Source organism: Abramis brama, assembly GCF_963993115.1.
Source record: "Abramis brama genome assembly, chromosome: 1".
NCBI classification, from domain to species: domain Eukaryota; kingdom Metazoa; phylum Chordata; class Actinopteri; order Cypriniformes; family Leuciscidae; genus Abramis; species Abramis brama.
The window spans coordinates 74584999-74608769 of NC_139963.1; the positions used below are offsets into that span (position 1 = coordinate 74584999).

Below are 23771 nucleotides of genomic sequence, written 5' to 3' on the forward strand. Positions count from 1 at the left end.
GCACTCAGAGGGGTTCACTCATCTAATTAAAATCTGATCCAGACAGTCAAAGTCTCCTAAACAAAACTAGTATACATTTCTGTAAAAATAATTCTAATATTTATAATTATGTAAAAAAAAAACATTTCCCCATTCTAACCGTGAGACAATTTTTCATTGTTTTTAAGAGTTTTTTTTTTACATTAATTTATTTATGTATTGATTGATTGCATGTTATCAATCTGATTTTGTTTACCGGTATTAGATTTTGATATTAGATATTGTTAAATAAAAATATGAACAGAATATAATAGAAACACTATAAATATGTCTTCTAGATCAGGGATGGGCAACATCTGTCCTGGAGGGCCGTTGTCCTGCAGAGTTTCGCTCATAGGACGGTTTTGCATGTTAAAATATTTTATGGTTTGATTTTTGAGTATGTGAGACAATTTGATTTAATCTTCCCTGTTTCTGAGAAGATCTCAGTGACCGGCAGCCGTCGACTGATCAGCCCTGCAAACCTGCTGGAGGACCGTGGAAACATGCACTCATCCCAGATGCACGAAACTTATCTTGTAAATAGTTGTAAAAAGTACTGTAAGTAAAAATGTATGGCCTAGAACAATTTATTTTGTAGTAAATGTACAAATTAATTGACATGACAAAAATAAATGTACAGAATAATTTCTTTATCACATTTACAAGTTAGCCTATAACTTGCATTACAGAAATAAACAATGCGCAGCAATTATTTTTGTTTCATTTACAAATTATAACATAAAAATAATGTATACGATTGTTTCATTTACAAATTTTAATTTACATAACCAAAAGTTTATTTCTCTACCAATCTGTGGAGAAGAGAAAACTATCTGTCCATTCTCCCCCTGCTCTCCTGTGATCTCCTCTCCTCTGTCTCTCTGAAACTTCATGTCCTCCTCCCTGAACATCTCCATCAGCTCCTCCTCTCCGTCTCGTTTCTCTCGGCTGCTGTTCCTCGCTCTGTCCTTCACGGCCGGGGAGAGAAGGACGGGTTGTAGCCCAAAAAGCCCATCGGCTCTTCTCCATCGGGCTGAGTTCTCCACTGGGTGTGTGAGTCTGAGGGATGTTTAGGGGCGTTGGAGGGTCAGAATCGTACTTACGGGGGTGGAAATCAAACCGCAAACTTTTTTACCCACGGCAACAACTTAAAAGTAGCCCAAGACTGCTGAAAAACCCCGGACTTGGCAACACTGACGGTAGGCCGCGTTAGTAGGATCCTTCAACTCGGGAAAGCCTTCGGCTGCGTTTACACTTGGCATTAACATGCGATCACCGTTCTTTAAAGCCAATCAGGACACGGTGCGTTTACACCTGTCCACATCTAGAGCCTTCTGTATCTGGATAACAGATCGGATCTCACATTCCCCCGAAAAAACAAAAAACAAAAAAGGATGGCTCCAGTGCAAAGTCGACCTGAAGTGGTGGGTTTTCTTTTCAGTTGGGGGACATTTTACAAATCTCGCAAAATGAGGAGGATGCGTTTACATTACACTGAGATCCGATCACAATGCGACCTTGACTCCCTCCGAACCTGGACATGCTGATCGGATAACATTCCCATCAGAAGCGCGTTTACACTTGTCTTTTCAATGTGTGTGTGGACAACATCCGGATACAGGTCGCATGTTAATGCCAAGTGTAAACGCAGCCTTCGTCGCGCTGCTGTGACACAGTCGGCCTTCAGATACGCCTTCTGAATAATACAGCCTTCAGATGCAGCCGCTGAATCGGGACACAGCTTGTGTGTGGGGGACTTTAATGCTCAGTGCTGGTGATCATCTGCATGCTGGACTCCCGGCTGTAGTGTAAATGAAGGCGCCAGCACGCGGCTGCATCTGGTGGCCCAGTATTGACTCTCAAGTTGAAGAGAGATCTAAGACCTGCTTGTCATGCCAGCTAAATCAGAAATCTCCCTGCCTCTCACCTTTACATCCTTGGCCATGGCCCAGAGCTCCTTGGCAGAGTATTCACATCGACTTCACCAGTCCATTTGAGAGGCGGATGTTCCTGGTGGTTGTCGATGCTCACTCAAAATGGCCAGAAGTCCACGTGACAGACTCCACAACATCATCTAAGACCATTCAAGTACTGAGAGGCTTATTCAGTCGTTATGGCAAACCTGAAACTCCACCCCACACAGACACAGCACAACAAGAGAAACTTCAGCTATGCTGTTTTTATGTTGCAGATTGCGAACACGCCTGGACTTACTGAAACCTGACTTACCGAGTGTGGCTGATGCTGTTGATCAGGCACAAAAGGCCCAGTGTTCTCACCGGTCGGTTCACTCCAAACACAGAGAGTTTGATGTTTGAGACTCAGTGCTGGTCCGGGATTATCTGCGCTGAGAGGAAAAGTGGAAAACTGCTACTTTTTCCTCTCAGACAGGACCAGTGTCCTATACTGTAGAGCTGGGAAATTCACAACTCTGGAAAAGACGTACGGATCAGATGCTAGACTGTCCTCCTGAAATTTCCAAAGCCACCGAATGACCTCAATCAGTAGACTTTCCATTGCAGACACCAGATAATGCTGGACAGGTATTGTCTTCGCCGGTCAGTGCTTCAGACCACGGTGAAACAAAGCTCATCCCCAACACCTTCCCAAAGTGTTAGGAGTTTTCCTGTCTGGGTCCACAAACCACATAACAGGCTACATTTATAAAATGTTTAAAGTAACACGCCGACTTTTTGGGACTTTATCTTATTCACCGTATCCCCCAGAGTTAGATAAGTCGATACATACCCTTTTCATCTCCGTGCGTGCTGTAACTCTGCCTGACGCACCCACCGCTAGCTTAGCTTAGCACAAAGACTGGAGGTAAACGCCTCCAGCTAGCATACTGCCTAGAGCCCTGCACGGTGCAAAACATCCAGCCCTAATTGAGACCTGGCCTGTGGTGTTCAAGCCCTAACCCGGCCCCAGCCCGAAAAACGTCTGCAATTTTTCAGCCCGAACCCGACCCGAGACCAACATCAATATCACTTAAAGCTCCCTCTGACCGCCATTTACTGTACAAGATGACGTCCCGACATCATCGAGACCTAAATCACAATAAGTGTCGAATTCAATAGCTTACATACAGCGCGCATCTTCCTCTGCTTATAAACAGACCGTTTTGCGCTTCCGGCAATGTCGGGACGTCATCTTGTACAGTAGATGGCGGTAATACTCCCAAGGAGTGAGCAGTCAGTAACAAGTAGTAGTAGAAGAAGAACGCTGTAATCTCAGTTCCCGCGCATGCGTCCTGGCGCTCCCGTGAACTCTCGTCAGAGGCCCACATTGAAGAACACTAATAGTTGGATAAAGTCGTTATTTTTGTTGTTTTTCCGCACAAAAAGTATTGTCGGTGCATGATAAACTTAATGTAGAGCCACTGTAGTCACTTGGACTATTTTAACTATTTTGACTATTTTATTCTGGGCCGGCGAGTTTGGGTCCCTCTGAAAGCCTATGGAGGAGTGAGACAGCTCTCAGATTTAATCACAAATATCTTCATTTGTGATCCGAAGATGAACGAAAGACTTGCATGGTTGGAACAATATGAGGGTGAGTAATTACTGACAGAATTTTCATTTTTGGGTGAACTAACCCTTTAAGTAATTATATGTATACACACACACCAAAAGACAAAAGCTCTTAAAGATCACAAGTCCAATACGTTATTTCAGCTGTTTTCAAATGTAATGTACAGCTTTAGTATCATATTTGCTACAGTGTTAAAATGTATTCTGTGAGTAATGTGCATATTTCACACTTTCAAAAGTGTTATTTTAACTCCAAAATGGAGGGAGTCATATATACATTTCAGGAGTGTTAAATTTGACTCAAATTGAGTTTGTATTTATGAGATGTGCTTTTTGACAGAAGGAATCTTTTCAGAAATAAAAGCAAAGCATTTAACCTATTGATAACATAGAATGCATATCAAAACAATCCAGAAAGTTAGAATGTAACCTTTGTCTGGGATCATAGTAGGATTCTGTTCATTGTAAAGTTAAAAATAAAGGCAAAATGCAAACAGTTGTTTTAACAAACTAGTTTTTATTAACGAGCAAGTCCCTTTACATCATAGGTTAACTTTTAAAATAAATGAAGGCAAAATATAGGCATTTCTGTCATCAGAATTATGTGAAAGCTGCTCTTCAAATGGTCTGTATCTAAGTAGTATATAAGTAGGGGAACCACAGAAAATAACAGTAAATTTCAGGTTGTTTTCTTTTATTTTAAATTGTAGTCAAAACAATCTAATATTACTGTAGTAAAATTATCTCTAAATTAACAACTCTGACGTTATTTGAAGTATTATGGCATTAATGACAAATTACAGTAATACACTTTTTATACAGAAAAATTACTGTTTTTACATTTCTTTCCCTCATCCTCTCTTTCATGCTCAGATCACTTGAATTCACCCAAGAATCTATATGTTTTAATGTGAATGATTTATTATCATCAAGTATTATACATGTTTGGTATCATTTGAAATGTCTCAGTGAGACTGGTACAAATGTCTCATTTCCAAATAAGTAAACCTCAATAAGTAATGAGGTTTTTAAGAGTTTAGGGATAACTGGCACACAAAGGAAGGTGGTCTCCTGGTAAATGGTCTCACACCCCTCAAAAGGTGTAACCTCTGAATGAAAATTACCATTGTTAGCAGATGTTTCCATGTGAAAGAGGTTCAGTCTATATAATGAAATGCAGCAAAGGACTGTAACTCAAGTTGGCCCATGATGCTAAGAGTGACCAAAACTCTTAGCATTATGTATTTTAATGTTAGGTTCGCATCTCTTCTCTTTCATCCAGAGCTTTTGATGTAATTGTATTGATTATCTTTGAACTGATTATGAAATTGGCATGATACATTTACCTAACATAATAAATTGTTACATTTGATTATTCTAACTGACTTTGACAATATTCCAGAGTTTAGGAGTTAAATGTGAAAACGCTCTCCCTCCTTTAGTGGACTCAGATATTTTAGGTACTACCAGAAGCCCTGAGTTTTGTGACCCTAATAGACAAAACTATAACATATTTATTTTAACCAGTCTTTTGCAGTACTCTCACATGACCTCTAGGTTCCAGGTGGGTAATCCATTTTTCTTTCTAAACAGAAGTTCATGTTTGCCAAACCAACACAAGGATGTAATTAGCTAGAACTAACTTATGCAGTCAGCGTTAACTTTGAGACAGCGATCAATCTCTATTGTAAATGATCAAGCAAATTCACAGTAGGGCGACATTTTGTGTGAATGATTGTTTTCATCCACCGTTTGTTATGAATTTAAATGTTCATTTATAGGCTGTTGACAACTTTGACTAAATTTGTTTACGACGCCGCCGTTGTTTATGCTCATTAGGAAACGCGAAGCTAACGTTATCATGCTATTATTGCATCCTTGTATGGGAGCTATAATTATAACCACAACAATATTATAATTTTAAGATAATGTTTCTCTTTTTCTGCATTCTGTTCTGCAATATATAAAAGCATTTATCTAACTTGGCGACATTACACATTGAATGAAGTATCAGTAAAACTTAACTTTGTAGTGACTACTTTGACTTTCCTTTATGCCGGAAGGGAGGGGAGGAGGGAGGAGACGGGATGAGGAGGAGGGAGGGTCTATAGCCTCTGTTTTGTTTGACAACAATTCGAACATCAACAAGAAGTTACGTCTCCCGACATCGCTTAGAGCACCTTTAACGTTTGACTATTTCACAGATGGTTTCAATAAATCAACAAGAAACAAATAAATCAATGGTAAGAAATAAAAGTATTGAGTTCAGTTGAAGGAGCATGTCTAGATATCAAGTGCTCATTGGTCTGACCATTACTGAACCTCTCACTGAATCACACACATCTTCTGTCTTGCTAGTTTCTGTGTAGCTCTGAATGCAAGTCTTTCTGCCTTTCTATGACTACTCTCAGCCTCCTTTATGGCTCTCTCTTTCTCTTCACGGGTCACTGTTTTCTTACGTATTATGACTGCAACTATGTAGACATCAAGAACATTTCTTAGAAATGAATCAGTAAAAGACTGCTTAGCTTCATGCCATGACTCTTCATGCCGCCATTCTGTTTTTAGTAACCTTTCCACGCTCCTGTTTGTACAGCTTCACTTTCTCATCTAACTTCTGCTTCTGAATCTCCTGAATGCGTTTCTCTGTTTCCCCAAACATGTCATTGGTGAAGTGTCTTCCTCCATTCTCCTCTACCATCTTCTCTATTTTACTGATCATATCTTTGAACTGTTGGGAACTGGCAGACTTATTATCTATACAGAAGAACCGGTTTCCACAACTCTCTACAAGTTCTTTAAGACCTGGATTACTGTTCTGTAGAAACTGCTCAATGGTTTTCTTTTCCTCCTCTAACTGATCTTTGTGAGTAAAGAGGATTAAAGCGTATTTTTCCACCTGTTCTCCAAACACTTCTTTGAGCATCTTTATTGTGTTTTTCTCCATCTCAGTGAATCGACCCACTTTAATCACAATAATAAAAGCATGTGGTCCTGGAGAGGCGTATGTAATGCATTTCACTATTTCAGTTTTAACCTCCTTATCAGTGAGTTCAGTATCATAAAGTCCAGGAGTGTCGATCACTGAGATCTCTTTACCCATCCTCACTGTAGTTTCTGCCCGACACTGTTTCGTCACAGAGTCTGAACCAGCTGTAGATTTAAACAGGTTTCTGCCGATGATGGTGTTTCCAGTCGCACTTTTCCCACATCCAGTTTTTCCCAGTAGAACCAGTCTGATCTGGTCTGAACTTTCTCCTGAAACTACAACACAACAATCACATCAATGTGGAATTTAAGTAAATACAACCTTCTCTATCAGCTCTTCTCTTTTAAGATCAGTGATATTTACATATCAGGCATTAGCAGATGTTCTTAAACAGGTTATGAACTGCATTTTAAGTTGTTTTATAATTGTCCCTGAGGTGCACTTATAATGCTAGTATGATTTTTACATCAAAAATAATTTATAATTTAGAAATAAATGGCATTTTTCATACCCTGATTTTAGCCTCTGATTTGAGTGCTCTGTTTTAAGGGGCGTATCCAGGGCCGGAGTGGGGCAACTTTTCAGCCCGGGAGTTTCAGGCCCAAGACCGGCCCTCTTTTCCATGGTGGATAAATGAAGCAACAGTTCAGCTCTTTGCTATTGTGTAGTTTTTATTAATACCATGGTTCAACAAATAATGTAAAGGTTAAATAATAATTCACTTAAGCTGAGAAGTTAACAAAAAATATTCTACTATTCCACAAGGATAGGTTGATAAATTAACAAAAGCAGAAAGAAAGAAAGAAAGAAAGAAAGAAAGAAAGAAAGAATTTGAAATGTATCCCACTCTTCCACAAAGATGCATATTTTAACTAATGTTTACAGATTTGTATTCAAAAATATTCAAAAATAATGCTTTTTTTTAATAAAAAAACGTGATACCTACTCTCAGATAAATGAGGCCTATGATTAATCAGGTGCAAATAGAAATATAAAACCAGTCCTAATTGAAAGAAAACAAGTTGACAAAAAAATGTAATCCAATATTGGGTGATAATATATTATAATGAGAGATTTATAAGCTATTTTTTGTAGGCTGGTCATTTTTTGACCGGGAACACCACAAGAGTGACTATGTGCCATTTTGTGCAAAATAAAGTTTTTCAAAACAAATTTTCGTGGGACTGGCTTATCTGCTGCTCAGAAGCTACAAACAAATAATTAAGAGGTCATTTTACTGCATACACAGATCAAGCTTGAGTTTTGTTATCAATATTAAATTGCATAATATTTGCAAAGTCTATGAATCGCCATGTATTGGGTGATACAAAAAGGCTAATATTTTAATAAAATTTTATATTTTGCTTGTGAATAGGTTGCCAACGCTACAACGGTATTAGCCGAATAATTACGTTGCAGCGTTGCTAACGTTATTACTAGACCCATCTCTCTTTACCTGTTGCCACTTGTGTTTGTCCTCTTGAAAATAAATCTGTAAGCTTGGCACATTTGGCAGCATCCTCCTCCAATGCCTTTCTTTTTTCAACCTGGCTTTTTCAGCCCCTCCTGGCCTCTTCCTCCCATCCATCCTCCCTGACGCGTACCATTACGGTAGGGCCGGCCCAGCTATCGGTAGGTGCCGGCGGTGCCGCGGTAGCCTACCTGAGAAAACGTTTTGGAAAAGACGAGCTATGGAGCCAACCAACTCTATGGGAGGGGAGGGGAGAACTCCCTCTCATGGTACAACCAAAGTCCTTGTCTCTGGTACAACCCATTGAAGGATTAAAATTTAAGAATCTATTTCAAATATGCTTCCTTACATAACATCACGGTAAACAATATTGTATTTAGTGTTTAAGGGTAAGATAATGATTCTGCTCAGCAAAGTTGCCTTTCCTGTTTTCTCCTCATTGTCTTTAATGGCTCTTTGAGTCCCAGTATCACTCAGACTGATGGGATTAGCACACGAATGATTCACTGAGAATCTCACCTTTTGTTCTGCAAATGGCTTTCGGACCCAAATGGCCCTTGGAGCCTTATGCTGACTGAATTAGGATTGGCTAGACCCTCAGTCTAGGGTGTTACCTTAACCTGTATACTCATTTACATGCTTTGTTTGAATTTGTCTCCACCCCCAAAAGTCCCTCCTCCTAAAATGCCTATAAGATACCATGTAAAGTTATGTTAGATTAAATCATGTTGGAAGTTTCTACAGCCGCGTACAGCAGAGTTCTCAATAAAGAATAACTTCTGTTGAACGCGATCCCAACTGTCTCACTGGTCTCTGCTTTGAAGAAAGAAAACTTTACAACAGATGGTGCCGTGACCCGGATGGAGAAAAAGGAAACTCAAAGAACTGAATCTTGAAACTTCAAGCTTTCCAGCTTCCTCCAGATTGAAAACTTCAAGCTCAAAGATCTCAACAAAGCTGACTGAGTCCCAGACTGAATCTTGGAACTTCAAGCTCAAAGATCTCAACAAAGCTGACTGAGTTACAGACGAATGTTTTCTGTACAACCAAAGACTCGGTGAGTTTCAATCCATTCAAATAACCAATGCAGACCAGTACAAATGTTTTCCTCTGCGCCGTTCAGAGAAGTAGTTAACAAACAGCTGTAGAGATTGGTTAACTAAAGATAAGTCTCTAAAAAGTTTTTTTTTTAGAGATGAAATTGATCCTCTGTTGATGGCAGGGAAGATTAACAGTTACATGTTAATATTGTGTGTATGCTCTTGCTAGAGAAGACCTATCTGTAAGCTAGAGAATTAGCTTTAGAATTAGATTTAGCCTCATGTGCTAATAAGATTGTACCCTCTGTTTGCAAGACAGTAGAGAGAAGTTTTTTAGTGTTTGTTTGTGGTAACAGAAATTCACAAAATGTTTAGGAAAAGTACTAGACAGATTACACCTTTTTGGACAGATAGTGAATTCAAGTCTTTGTTATCAGAGCACATGGACTCAATCATGACTGAGGAAGTCGGATTGAATTTAACAAAGAAATTTGGCATTGATCCAGGCAAAGTTTGGTCAACTGAAGATTGTAAGAAGGTACTAGGAGAAAGTATTCGCAAGAACAGTGTGAAAAGTTTTATCTGTTGTCACAGAGAATTTGGTTTAACCCTAGCTACAGAACAGTCTAAGCGCAACTCCGAGCTAGAGAAACAGATCAAAGAGCTCCGTGCTAGAATATCTTCGTTGACTAAGAAAGTAAACCGCAACAAAGATGCAGAAAAAACTGATGTGGAAGAAGTTAGTCAGCCTGATAACAATTATCCTGACTTAAAAGCTTTCTTTGAAACAAATGTAGCCATCCAATCAGTAACTGATGAGCCTGTAGATTCAGTGCAGGTTTGTGGGGCTAGGAGAAGATCTCAGGGAGCTGAAAGGGTTACTCCCAACTCTTCTGTTGTCCAAATACAAACGGTTGCCAAAACATCTTTAGGTCCTAAGGATATAGATAGACTCTCCCAGAGTTTACCCTCAGCACGGAAAAAAATTTCTGAATTTAGAAGAGCATTGTTCAGTAAAATGCATCTTTACGACATGTCGTTGCCGGAAGTCACACAGCTGATGTCACAAATTCTAACTGAATCTGAATTCAACAATTTTGAGTCTGCTGTTACTTCCGAACTGCAACATGTCAGTAAAGGCGATTTGAGAGAAGGTGTTTTGAAAATCCTAAAGAATATCTTAGGACCCAAAATCGATTGGTCGAGAGTTACTAGCTGTGTACAAGAGAAAGAAGAAACTGTGAGTGAATATACTGAGAGGTTCTGTCAGGTAGCGGTGACGTACAGTGGAATAGTGGATGATTCTGAAAGTGTGTTAGCTGACAAAGGAGCTCTAATCCGAATTTGGGCAGATGGTCTTGTAGCTGAGTACAGAACAGCCTTGCCATTCCTAGATATTACGTGGGCTAAAAGAACTCTCAGAAGTAACCTAGAAAGTTTAGCTATTTGGGAAAGAGATTCTGATGTCAAACAGAGAGTAAGAATTGCAGCAGTTTCTGTTAAGGTCAACTCAGAGAAGCCAAAGAAACGCAAAAGTCCTAGAGAAGCCAGTTGTTCTTACTGTGGCAAGCACGGACATTTTGGAAAAGAATGTAGGAAAAGCAAAAAGAACTTTAAAGATGTAAATAAGGTTACTCAGCTTCTGCTTAGCCTGCTTGATACTCTGAAGCAGCCCCTCCCCTCCTCGTTAAACTCGTGGGGCAACTTGATAAGGTGTTAACCATTTGGGCTGTGAGTGCTTAATTTCCCCAGAAACAACAACAAAGATGAAAGACTGATTTTTGTTTAATAGAACAGGAAAAGGAAAGTGACTGTTTCAGCCTTCCTTTAGGGGACCCTGGTTAAGTAAGACTCACAGCCTTAAGTGTTAAGCCACAGAATATTACAATCAGACACCATCCTCTGTTAATGATGTTTATTAGGACTGATGTTTCACTGGAGAATGGAAATGTGCCAATTTTCTCACACACTGTACAGTGTGTACACAACACAGGGACAGAATAGGACACGGACAGTGAGGAGCCCTGGGAATAACTGACGCAACAGGCGTTCGGGGGTGAACCCAGGGTGAAGACACTACCTCATAGGCCTTTCCCGATTTAGTCCATCCTTACCTCACTGGTCCATAGGTGTCAAATAAATTAAGAAATAGGGAAAGAATGAAACGACAATAGTAGACTCTGAAAACGATAGAACCATAGTATTTAAACTGCTACAACCGTAGTGTTTTTAAGAAATACTGCTCTCTGTTTTTCTGTTTTCTGTCTTACAGTGTGCAGATAAAACTTGATGGCTTTTTCAAGATCCATATGCAACGACCGTCTCATCTGCGTATGAAGCCCCAACCTCAAGAAGACAACCAGACCCACTACTGAACGAACTATCACAAAAGAAAATGAAAAATACACAACGCAGAGAAATTCACGGACCCTAAATTGCATGTTTGTTTCTGTGTCAGCATGCAATTACAGATGAACAACACAGATCATGCTTGTGCCTGTAACTTACACCAGTTACAAGAATGAACTTTATGCGTCTAAATTTGTATTTTTTTGTGAGAGTTTTTAAGAACTCTCAAAGAGGGGACTGAAGGATTCAAATTTAAGAATCTATTTCAAATATGCTTCCTTACATAACATCACGGTAAAGAATATTGTATTTAGTGTTTAAGGGTAAGATAATGATTCTGCTCAGCAAAGTTGCCTTTCCTGTTTTCTCCTCATTGTCTTTAATGGCTCTTTGAGTCCCAGTATCACTCAGACTGATGGGATTAGCACACGAATGATTCACTGAGAATCTCACCTTTTGTTCTGCAAATGGCTTTCGGACCCAAATGGCCCTTGGAGCCTTATGCTGATTGAATTAGGATTGGCTAGACCCTCAGTCTAGGGCAGGCGTTCTCAACCCTGGTCCTTGAGGGCCACTTTCCTGCAGAGTTTAGCTCCAACCCTAATCAAACACACCTGAACCAGCTAATTAAGCTCTTCAGGATTACGAGAGAGCTACAGACAGGTGAGTTTGATCAAGGTTGGAGCTAAACTCTGCAGGAAAGTGGCCCTCGAGGACCAGGGTTGAGAATGCCTGGTCTAGGGTGTTACCTTAACCTGTATACTCATTTACATGCTTTGTTTGAATTTGTCTCCACCCCCAATAGTCCCTCCTCCTAAAATGCCTATAAGATACCATGTAAAGTTATGTTAGATTAGATCATGTTGGAAGTTTCTACAGCCGCGTACAGCAGAGTTCTCAATAAAGAATAACTTCTGTTGAACGCGATCCCAACTGTCTCACTGGTCATACAACACCATGCAGAGGCTGCGCACTGCGGTGTCAGAATGCAGAACGTGTGTAGCCTAATGTAACTAACGTGACAAATGTGAAAAAAACAAAACAAACATTTCCTCGACCGGCCCAAAAGTGAAGCGGCCCACCGGGAATTCTCCCGATTCTCCCAATTACCCACGCCGGGCCTGGGCGTGTCTGTGTGAGATTGTTATCATCCACTACTGTGATTGGCTGTGAGACTTCAGTGTAAACACCCACTGCTGTGATTGGCTGCTGTAAGACTTCAGTGTAAACGCCCACTGCTGTAATTGGCTGCTGTGAGACTTCAGTGTAAACGCCCACTGCTGTGATTGGCTGCTGTAAGACTTCAGTGTAAACGCCCACTGCTGTAATTGGCTGCTATGAGACTTCAGTGTAAACGCCCACTGTGATTGGCTGCTATGAGACTTCAGTGTAAACGCCCACTGCTGTGATTGGCTGCTGTGAGACTTTAGTGTAAACGCCCACTGCTGTGATTGGCTGTGAGACTTCAGTGTAAACGGCCACTGCTGTGATTGGCTGTGAGACTTCAGTGTAAACGCCCACTGCTGTGATTGGCTGCTGTGAAACTTCAGTGTAAACGCCCACTGCTGTAATTGGCTGCTATGAGACTTCAGTGTAAACGCCCACTGCTGTGATTAGCTGCTATGAGACTTCAGTGTAAACGCCCACTGCTGTGATTGTCTGCTGTGAGACTTTAGTGTAAACGCCCACTGCTGTGATTGGCTGTGAGACTTTAGTGTAAACGGCCAATGCTATGATTGGCTGTGAGACTTCAGTGTAAACGCCCACTGCTGTGATTGGCTGCGTTGAAACTTCAGTGTAAATGCCCACTGCTGTGATTGGCTGCTATGAGACTTCAGTGTAAACGCCCACTGCTGTGATTGGCTGCCATGAGACTTCAGTGTAAACGCCCACTGCTGTGATTGGCTGCTGTGAAACTTCAGTGTAAACGCCCACTGCTGTAATTGGCTGCTATGAGACTTCAGTGTAAACGCCCACTGCTGTGATTGGCTGCTATGAGACTTCAGTGTAAATGCCCACTGCTGTGATTGACTGCTGTGAGACTTCAGTGTAAACGCCCACTGCTGTGATTGGCTGCTGTGAGACTTCAGTGTAAACGCCCTCTGCTGTGATTGGCTGTGAGACTTCAGTGTAAACGCCCACTGCTGTGATTGGCTGCTGTGAGACTTCAGTGTAAATATCCACTGCTGTGATTGGCTGTGAGACTTCAGTGTAAACACCCACTGCTGTGATTGGCTGCCATGAGACTTCAGTGTAAACGCCCTCTGCTGTGATTGGCTGCTGTGAGACTTCAGTGTAAACGCCCACTGCTGTGATTGGCTGCCATGAGACTTCAGTGTAAACGCCCTCTGCTGTGATTGGCTGCTGTGAGAATTCAGTGTAAACGCTCACTGCTGTGATTGGCTGTGAGACTTCAGTGTAAACGCCCTCTGCTGTGATTGGCTAATGAAATAAGTATTACATGTGGAACCCTCCCAAAACATTTTAATTATCCATGACCCCTTTAACTAATAAGAGCCCAACAAATATTGTTTCCTTACATTTAATGAATATATTGGTTTAAACCAGGGGTGTCAAACTCATTTTCTGTCTGGGCCAAATCTATGTTACTGAATATCTAAAACCAATTTTGTTACTGAATATCTAAAACCAATTTTGTTACTCATTATATTTCGAAATACAGCAAATTCAGACTATTATTGTTTTTATTAAAGCTGAAGTTGGCAAGATTTTTTTGATCATATTCACTGAAACCGACAGAACAACATAAATCAGCCGGTTTTAGAAAAAAAACCTGTGCTTCTCCACCTAGAGCCTATCATTTGTTTTGCAAAAATCCATCGTTCCCGGTTCTTCTGGTCTAATCAGCGCAGGACTGTGTGAGATCTGAATGTCAATCACAGTTCGTGCACACACCACAGATCCCCCCCCCCCCCCCGCGCACGTTACAATATCACATACACATGCCTGAAGTTCGCTGGTGTGTTGGATTGTACGAAGCGTGATGGCAGAGAGAAAATCTACTAACAAGCTTCCAATTCCTCGGTTAACAACCAGAGCTAGGAGGTCCAAAACAACCAAGGAAAAGAAAATGATGCTTCGATGCTGAAGAGACGGTGCGTTCACAGATAATCTGGTGCACACGCACTGACGAGCATGAATTCAATGGCAGGGTGCTCGGTGGTAGTGGGGGAGGGGGATGAGAGTTGTAAACATTAAAAATTTTGGCTAAGTCCCCTCAATCTGCCAGACTTGCCGACTGCAGCTTTAAGAATGTGCCGCTCTAAAAGCATTAGGTATTATAGGTGTACTATAGAACTTACGCTGCTTTAACGTCACTTGTAACTATTACTGTAATTACAAGATGACAACACGTGAGGCTCTACTTGGAGCTGTTCACATTCTCAGACTCAGCATTATGTGTTTCTATATTAAAGCCAAAATCAGAGTAATTTGAGTAATCAGTAGCTAAAACAACATTTCTTAAGGGACTTTTTATTCTCCCAGTAGATGCATAAGATTTCCAGAAATTATAGTCTCAGATTTTTTTCATAATAATGTAATACTTTATAATAAAACTTTAGACTTGTGTGGCCTGTGCTACAAAACTTTCAGTCTCTGCAGCACTAGTGCTATGTGCAAAAACCAGTTCACGTATACAGCCCTGTGTGGCCCAACTCATCATGAGTTACTGAAATAATTCACACCAATGGAACAACTTACAATTGATTATAATCTCCTTGCTATTGCTCCTCCTCGTCTGTTCTATGATATATTTCCCACCATTCTCCATCATCATTCCTTCAATCTTCTGCAGTAGTTCTCGTTTCTGACTGTCTGATTTACTCTTGTTGTTGAAACAGTGAAAGTTTCCTCCACATTCAGTCACCAGTCGCTGGAGATCCTCATGATCTTGTAGATATTCAATAATGGTCTGTGGTTCATCCAGTTCATCCAGTTCATCTCCATGTGTGAACAGAATCATGATGTACTTCTGAACTTCAGGACCTAATAAACACTTGATATAATCCAGGATCTCTTCCTCGTTTTCCACAGGTTTCTCTAGAGGAACGGTGAGCAGAACTGCACTGAGTCCTGATGAACATCCAGAGATCAGCTGATCCTTCATCTTCTCCAGCTTCTCTTTATTCAGATCTGGATCCAGTAGATCTGGACAATCAATCACACACACCTGCTTCTCTCCGATCTGAGTTACTTGATCACACACTTCAGCTTCATGCTGCTTCTTATGTTTGTGGATTTTAAACCTCTTTTCTCCCAGTATAGTGTTTCCTGATGAGCTTTTCCCAGAACCCTTCCTGCCCATCAGAAGAACCCGGATCACTGGATCATCTGGACCAGCGGACATCTCTGAAGGAGACAGAAAATATGGAGTCTGACTGTACATATAATGTCAAGTCTATTGTCAATGTATGATTTTAATGGCCCAAAATGACTGAAATTGCTGTGGATTGTTGTTGTTGTTAATGTTTTGCAGTGAAGACCCACCAATAACCATAATTTATCTGTGTAATTAATGTTACTGTTAGTGAAAGTATCATTAGTAGGGATGCAACGATACCATTTTTTCAGAACCGATCCGATCCGATACCAAAAATTCTGAGTATCGGCCGATACCGATCCGTACCGATACCAGCGCAGTTTTTTTTTAATCAAGTAGAATTTCTATAACTCTGTGTTGAACTGATAATAAGAACTGAAAAAAAGAAAAACAACAACAACAAAAAATATATGATCATAATCTGACATAAATGCTATTATAAACTAGATTAGTGGATAATTCAGCAGTAAAATTTAGTCTAGAAAAATCACGAGTGCACAATAATTGTATAAAATCTGAACATTTTGTGGAAAAAAAAATGTTTAGTGGGGAACAAATTAGAGATAAGTGTAACACTAAATCTGGTCAAACTTTACACATTGCTCTTTGTATTGTTGTAAAATACATTCATGAAAAACAAGATAATAATCAAAAATAGCAATTATTTTATATCCTACTATAAAATTGAGACTTTTTTTTACATTGTTTAAATGTATAGCACAGCTGTTTAATGAGGTAGCAATATAATAGATAGGACAGAACAAGAACGGCTATTGATAATCTTTCATTGCGTCACTGTATTATAATATGAAAGGCTCCAATACAATGCGGCACAAAGCGCTTATGTGCATCCCGAGCGCAGAATGATGCGCTTGAAGCAACATGAGTCACAGCGCGCAGCGCGTCGAGTCTGCATTGAAAAGTTTAAAGCACAAAGAAAATACATATTGATGCGTAGTGTATTATACAGTATCTATCTATGCAATAGTTTATTCAGCCTTTACTTTTAACAGTTTTAAATTTCAGTTACTGTGCGCGTGAAGAACAAATAGTGCTCTGACTTTACTCCAGTGTTGTGATCTAACAGACACCCGGTAGAAAGTAACATGATTAAGGTACAGCAATAAAGTCCAGCAAGATAAAGTTGTTTTATGCGAAACCATAGACCTTTATCTACAGATCAAGTATAATAATAGTAACATTGAATCATCTTGGAGAGAGTTTCATCGTGTTAACTGTCGTAACCGAACGCGACGCGCTGTTTTGAATGCTGAATGAAGAATGATTGACAGCCGTAGCTGAGGGAAACTTAAATATTAATTTATATCTTATATTATACTATATAATGGCTTCAGAACACTTATAATATTGTGCACGAAAACTTATGGTGCTTTATAATGTTTGTGTGCCTTTTGTGGGGCTTAACAATAACACAGAATAGTATACGCACAATATCGGATTTGGATCGGCCTCGTCTGACCGATACCCGATCCGCCAAAAATGGCAGTATCGGAGCCGATACCGATACTGGGTATCGGATCGGTGCATCCCTAATCATTAGCTGTGAATATACACAGCAAAACAGTGTTAAATTAACTCTCCTGGGAGTGTACTGGAGACCACACTCTTGAGCAGGGGTCTCCAAACTCGGTCCTCGAGGGCCACTGTCCTGCAGATTTTAGATCTAACCTGATACACTCTCCTGCCTGTAGCTTTCTAGTAATCATGAAGACATTGATAAGCTGGTTCAGGTGTGTTTGATTAAATCAGTGTTAATGTGTCAGTGTTAACCGCATTGAATCAACATCACTTTTGCACCCGCAATTAATGTTAAATTAAAAAAAAAAAATCATAACAAAATCAATGGTAATGGCATTGAATCAATGTTAATGTTGGTTCAACATCATGCTTGCACTCTCAGAAAATGAAACACAACAACTGACTTAAAGCCACACAGCCTGAAATCAACTTCAAATAAAAAAAGACTATTAGGACCTTTTCACACCTGAAAGTCGCACCAAGGTCCGAAGCAAAGTTCATGTTTTGATTCATTGTATACATTCGGTTAGTTTTGGTTTGGTTTCACATTATGCGAGCGCACTAAAGGACTTTACATGATGTACTTGCGTCCTGTCGTCATCATCTATGTGGGCAGCATCTCGACATTGATTGGTTTGTAAACGGACGTGCGTCTGACACCAGTGTGTTGTCAATTCGGCAGGAAACTTTCACAAGAATGAATGAACAGACATTCATTATTGCCACTATACTGTTATTATTACGGCATTACTCCTGCAGCTCCAGCTATACTCGAGGCTAGCTCACATTCGCCAAATCAACGTCCTCGTGTGTGCGAACATTTTATCGTTGCCAGCAGGACGCAGGAAAAATGTGTGTGTGTGTGTGTGTATCAACTGGAAGAAAGCTGTGGGCAGGACTGACAGATCTGCACATGAATATTCTTCTTCAGTTGTTTAGGCTACGCGGGAACCACTGGATCTTCCTGTAAATGTTCTGAAAGTCCGAACCATACAGAAAATGCTTTCACACTAGAAACAAACCAAACCTTTGCTCAGTTTGATCAGGACCGAGACTCCCTCTTTTCGTCGGACCAAATTTCGTCTGTTTGGTGCGGACCGTGGTCTGGGGGAGGGTTCACACCTGTAATTTTGATTCGGACCAAACTGAAAAGTCTGAAAGTCTGGACCAAACAAGGTAGGTGTGAAAGGGCCCCTAATCTCTCAAGATCTCAGCAGAAGTTCTTGTTGAGAATTGACAGAGGTTTAGATGTTGATGGTTTATTGAAAATGGTTGGTCACCATTACGGTGATCAGTGTTTCCATTAGTTGGTCAGTTTGACTCTTGGCTTTTTATGTGACTTTGTGTTCTCTGTAACAGTGTTTACTAAAACACACAATTTGTTGCAAAGAAAGCCAGAAACAAAGATAACCAGGTGATATAGTTTCCAACAACATAAATTAGAATAATTCACTAATCTTATCCCTGACCAAAAGTGGTTCTTTCTTATTAATAGGTTATATTCACTGACATTTCTTTGCCACAGATCAGACACTCTGAATTTTGATTGTAAAATACATTATTGTGACATGCTTCATACCGCAATGCATGCTGGGAGCCACCATAGTATAAAACCAACATACATGAAGCATGTAACCATTGTTGAGATTCATATGCTGATTATTGATGTCTGTGTGTGTCAAAAAATCTATAAACAAATCCTACAATGAACTTAAAAATCTAAATTCAGAATGTCTGATCTGTTGCAAGAATGTATTTTCAGTGAATATATTAACAAATAACCACTTTTGTTCAGGGGTACAATTAGTGAATTATGGCACTGAAAACGATATCACTTGATCATCTTCTGGCTTTCTTTGCATAATGGTGACCAGTCATTTTCAATAAATCATCAACATCTAAACCTCTGCTAATTGTCAAAAAGAACTTCTGCTGAGATCTTGAGAGATTTATAGTCTTCTTATATTTCCAGTGGATTTCAGGCTATTATAGTTGTTGTGTTTCATTTTCTGAGACTGCAAGCATATGTTGAACCAACATCACACTGTAACATTGATTCAATGCCATTACCATTGATTTGTGGATGAAATTAAAAAGAAATGTCAACATTAATCGCAGAAGTGATGTTGAATCAATGCAGTTTCCTTTTACACATTAACATTGATTAAATCAGGGGTGCCCAATCCTGCTCCTGCCGATCGACTGTCCTGCACAGTTCATCTCCAACCCTAATCGAACAAAGTCGATCGGCAAGAGCAGGATTGGGCACCCCTGGATTAAATGAACACTGAAGCAGTGTCAAAGTTAATGAGATAATTAAGTGATTAATTACCGGTTACCATTATCGTAGATACCTGATTTTCACAAGCAGAATCAATGAAGGAGAAAAGGCACAATGTCAAGTCACCCTTATTGTGATCAGTGTTTCAATATTAGATTTAGTTCGGTGTTGTTTATGTTTTCACATAAGCATCATGTGACCTGAGGGTTATTCCATAAAAGACGCTTAGAAAAGCGGGGATTAAACTCCGGACTTGAATGAGCCTAACAAATAAGTTGGGGATAAAGTGGTTCCATAAAAGGTAATTTAAGTTCACGCAATCTCACTAATTTGATCCAGGTTTATCTAGTCTAGATAATTGCGTGTGCACGCGTTTCTGAAGCAGCCCTAGAGGTTGATCGTGGATCAAATCGTTCCACCATCAAACAGCGTATATTTTGTGCTGTTTTATGCGTTTGTGACATGTTTTTTTCCCCCTCAGTTCAAAACTTACATTTTACAGTTATATTCTCCATCTGTAAATGTTAGAAAGTCGAGCAAATGTATCCATTTTGCTGCTAATCTTCATATTGAACGAGCGCTGCTGTGCGCATGCGCGCCACATAGGAGCGCAATAATTCTGACTAAAATATACATTTTGTTTGGAAAATTAATATGCAATATTTTATAACACCAGAAATATCTTCTAATTTTAATAATTTATCTTTAGGATGTTGGATAAGTTGCAGTGAACTTCTAGCTCATTACACTCATATATTTTATACTTCTAATAAAAAAAATGAACAGAAGTAGCCTAATTCAGGGAAGATTTTTTTTAAGAAACTAAATAAAGATACAAAATATAGTTTTGGGTATAGGACCTATGCTACTTAATAAATATGATGTATACTTATTTAGAATGCTGAGAATTACAGCTTTTAATGCAATAATGTTTTGGAGAAAGCTAGAATCCCCAGTTTTAAATGAGTGGTTAGATTTAGTTTCTAAAGTACACTATGGAGAGGATAACATGAAATTAAGAGCAAATGTATACATTTTGAAAAGATATGTGCAACTCTAAAATCAAAGAATATTCCATAAAATAAATGAATATATATTAGTCTACATTAACTACATTTTTATATAACCCTCCCTTTTATTTCTAGTTATTTATTATTCTATTTATTGACTTATTTAATATTGAATATTTGATATTTAAATAATATTACTATTAGGAATTATGTGTCATTATAAGAGTTTGATATAAATATGTGAATGTTACATTTTTATTAATATTTATTTATTGTTTTTTTTTTGTCTTTTTTCCCCTTAAATCATATGTAAAAGTGTCTAACTATGTATTTTTTGGTTATTGTTCTAATCATGTGTGTTGGTGGGTATTATCACAAAAGAAAAAAAGTAGAAGGAAAAATAAGGAATATTTATTGGGGGAAAATATGATCTCTTTAGAAGAACTGTCCATTTGTATAATTGTGTTAAATGTGTTTGAATTGAAAGACATAATAAAGTACATAATATATATATATATATATATATATATATTGTCTAATTTATCATTGTAGCCTTATTCAAGTTGATTTTCTGTATACTGTGTATTTACTTTTGGACTAATAGTGGCTAATAAAGTCCAATAATGGTATGAGAGAGTGTCAGTGGTCATATCATTGTGTTCTTGTCGGTCAGTGTTAGAGGATCTGTGTAACAGCTGAGGCTTAGCCTGACAGTTAGCCTGCCCTGGACCAGGCTAGTTTCCCAGCATAAGTTGCCAGGGTAACTGAGTTTGAACTATTTTAAGTTTGCTTTATGAAACAGAATCACCGACAATAAGTCTGACTAACCAAAATAAGCCTGGCTTGTATTCTAATCTTGTTTTATGGAACAACCCTCTGAATCACTGAACTCATTTGCAGTCTAATCTCTGAGTTAGATTTACTTTATTGTTTTCAGCAGCACTGTGATTCTATAGCATAAAATCCAGCATTTTCAATATAATTCTAGGATTTCTTAAGTATGAATCTGACCAACGTGGACAAACAGCATATTCGAATAAACAGTTCAACTCTAAACATTAGAAAACAAGCTACTAAAAAGTCACATAAAAACAGCAACAACAAAAAACAAGAATAAAGGAAAATACTAAAACAATTAAGATTATAATTTATTCATGCAGCAATGCATGATGGGGGATGCATTTTGATTGGTGGCACCCAGAATGCACTGCAACATGCTATATCATTTTCACCATAATTGAGATTCACAGGATGATTCTTGATGTCTGTGTGTCTAAATTATTATTATTAGTATTATTTAATCAGAACATCTTAAGAAGTCCTTTGGATTATATTGAAAAATGCAAGATCTTGTGCTGTAGAATCACAGTGCTGCTGTAATCAATAAAGTAAACCTAACTCAGAGATTAGACTGTAAATGAGTTCAGTGATTCAGGTCAAACAATGATTATGTTGAAACACAACCATCACCATCAGATTATCTTTTATCTTTGTTCATCTGACTGTTATAACTCAGTTACAGCAACCAAACTAAATCTAATGTGAAAAGTTTAAGGGTCAAGAGGCCAATTCAATCAAACACCGATAACCATAATGGACCAAAATAATTTGTGCTTTTTCTCCTTCAGTGATTCTGCTTGTTAACATCAGGTGTCTTTAATAATGCTCAATCATCACTCAATTAATCACTTAATTAACTCATTAACTGCAACACTGCTTTAGTGTTCATTTAACACTCTTATTTTAACACTTTAACACTCTTGAGTGTGGAGCCAAATACACTCCCAGGTGAGTTTAACCTGGAGTTTTTGCAGTGTATAAGTTAAACACGTATCGTTAAACCTTTATAAAATTAATAAATAGGCTACATACATTTTGTCTAGCACACTTTCAATCACTCTTGCCAGGTTTTTGAGAAATAAATAATTATTTGGAGAAATTACTTGTAAATATTAAATATTACCCTCACTGTCACCATACTTTCTATGGGTTTCATATTGGAACTTGTCTTTCCTTTTAAAAACTTGTATAAACCTGAATGTGGCAAAGTCCATCTCTGCGTTTGGATATAAAGAAGGCCACAGTCGGACGATAGATTGATATAGCTAATACTGCTTTCCCATCCGAATAAAAAATACACAATTACAAGCTGCAATGCGAGGATAGTATGAATTTGGTCTGTAGTCTATTATATTTCAAAGGTTTTTCGTTCTAATGAAACGCATTCAGTCATATTTCCTGCATCATCATCATCCCCATGTCTCATTAGGAGCTCCGCTATTTTGCTTTAATAAATCCTGTGGGATATTCTCTTACCAGGAGGAGTTTCAGACCCCGTCGCCATTATCAGACTGCAGAAAGATCGCAGCGCAGGAAAATACTTCCTAAAACAACAATATAGATTAAATAATCTCAATATGTGTTTGTCATTCCTTATATTATCAGTAAATCAACACATCTGCATGAAACCCGTTGCAGGAAATGCAAACTCACCAGGAGTCGAGCTGATGTTCAAGTCTGTCTAAATCTCAATTAGGAAAATTAGAGAGAAATTAGATAAGCATTAATAACTGTGTGGAGCTTCTCCTTCTTCTGCAGTACTGCGTCATATATAGGCTATAACCTTAAACCACGCCCATGTCTGGAGCTGCAGCATGACGTGATATCGAAACTGAAAGAAAATCTGATCATAAATCACACATCCATAGTCTAGTATTGCTCTGATTACATGGTTTTCAGTTTCATTCTATCAGCCCCACCATTCACGACCTGAAACACACCTAAAATCCTCTTACATTTCACTTACATTTGTTTTTTTAAATGTGAGAAATCCACGTAATGTTCGTGTCAAACCACATTCCAATAAATATTATCACTTGTTCAAATTCCTTTTTATTATCTCTACTTATCTTTTTATTTTTAAAGAAAATATATTTGGCTTTCTCTACAGATAATTTAAATCACCCATTCATATCTGATTGCATTTTATTAGCAATAATCCACATTTCTGCCTCTAATCCAAAGTCATCTGTCTAGAGAGCGATGGTTTGATGAATAACTGAATAACTCCTGCTCCCGCATAAACACCTGCATTTGATCCGTTTCTGACACTGTATGAACCTGAACTAACTTTAGCTGGACAATAACTTTATTCTAGAGCTGCTATAAAGCAAAAACAATCTGTTACTGTAATCTCCTA

At 38.8% G+C, this 23771-nt stretch overlaps 1 protein-coding gene across 1 annotated transcript; it reads right to left on the bottom strand.

The window, feature by feature from the left end:
* Positions 1-5457: 5457 nt before the first annotated feature.
* Positions 5458-23172, bottom strand: LOC311089321 (GTPase IMAP family member 4-like). The gene is made up of 4 exons (XM_084123925.1): positions 23066-23172; positions 22889-22956; positions 15124-15771; positions 5458-6815 (listed from the first exon to the last, which is right to left on the bottom strand). The coding sequence occupies exons 2-4, from the start codon at positions 22914-22916 to the stop codon at positions 6097-6099; spliced, it is 1395 nt and encodes a 464-aa protein (XP_083980051.1). The 5' UTR covers positions 22917-22956; positions 23066-23172; the 3' UTR covers positions 5458-6096.
* Positions 23173-23771: the final 599 nt, after the last annotated feature.

Coding starts and splice junctions, on each gene's coding strand:
- LOC311089321 (XM_084123925.1), bottom strand. CDS start 22,916: ATGGCGACGGGGTCTGAAACTCCTCCTG. Junction 15,772..22,888: donor GGGGTCTGAAACTCCTCCTG/GTAAGAGAATAT, acceptor TGTCTCCTTCAG/AGATGTCCGCTGGTCCAGAT. Junction 6,816..15,123: donor CAAGGAGATTATAATCAATT/GTAAGTTGTTCC, acceptor GTTGTGTTGTAG/TTTCAGGAGAAAGTTCAGAC.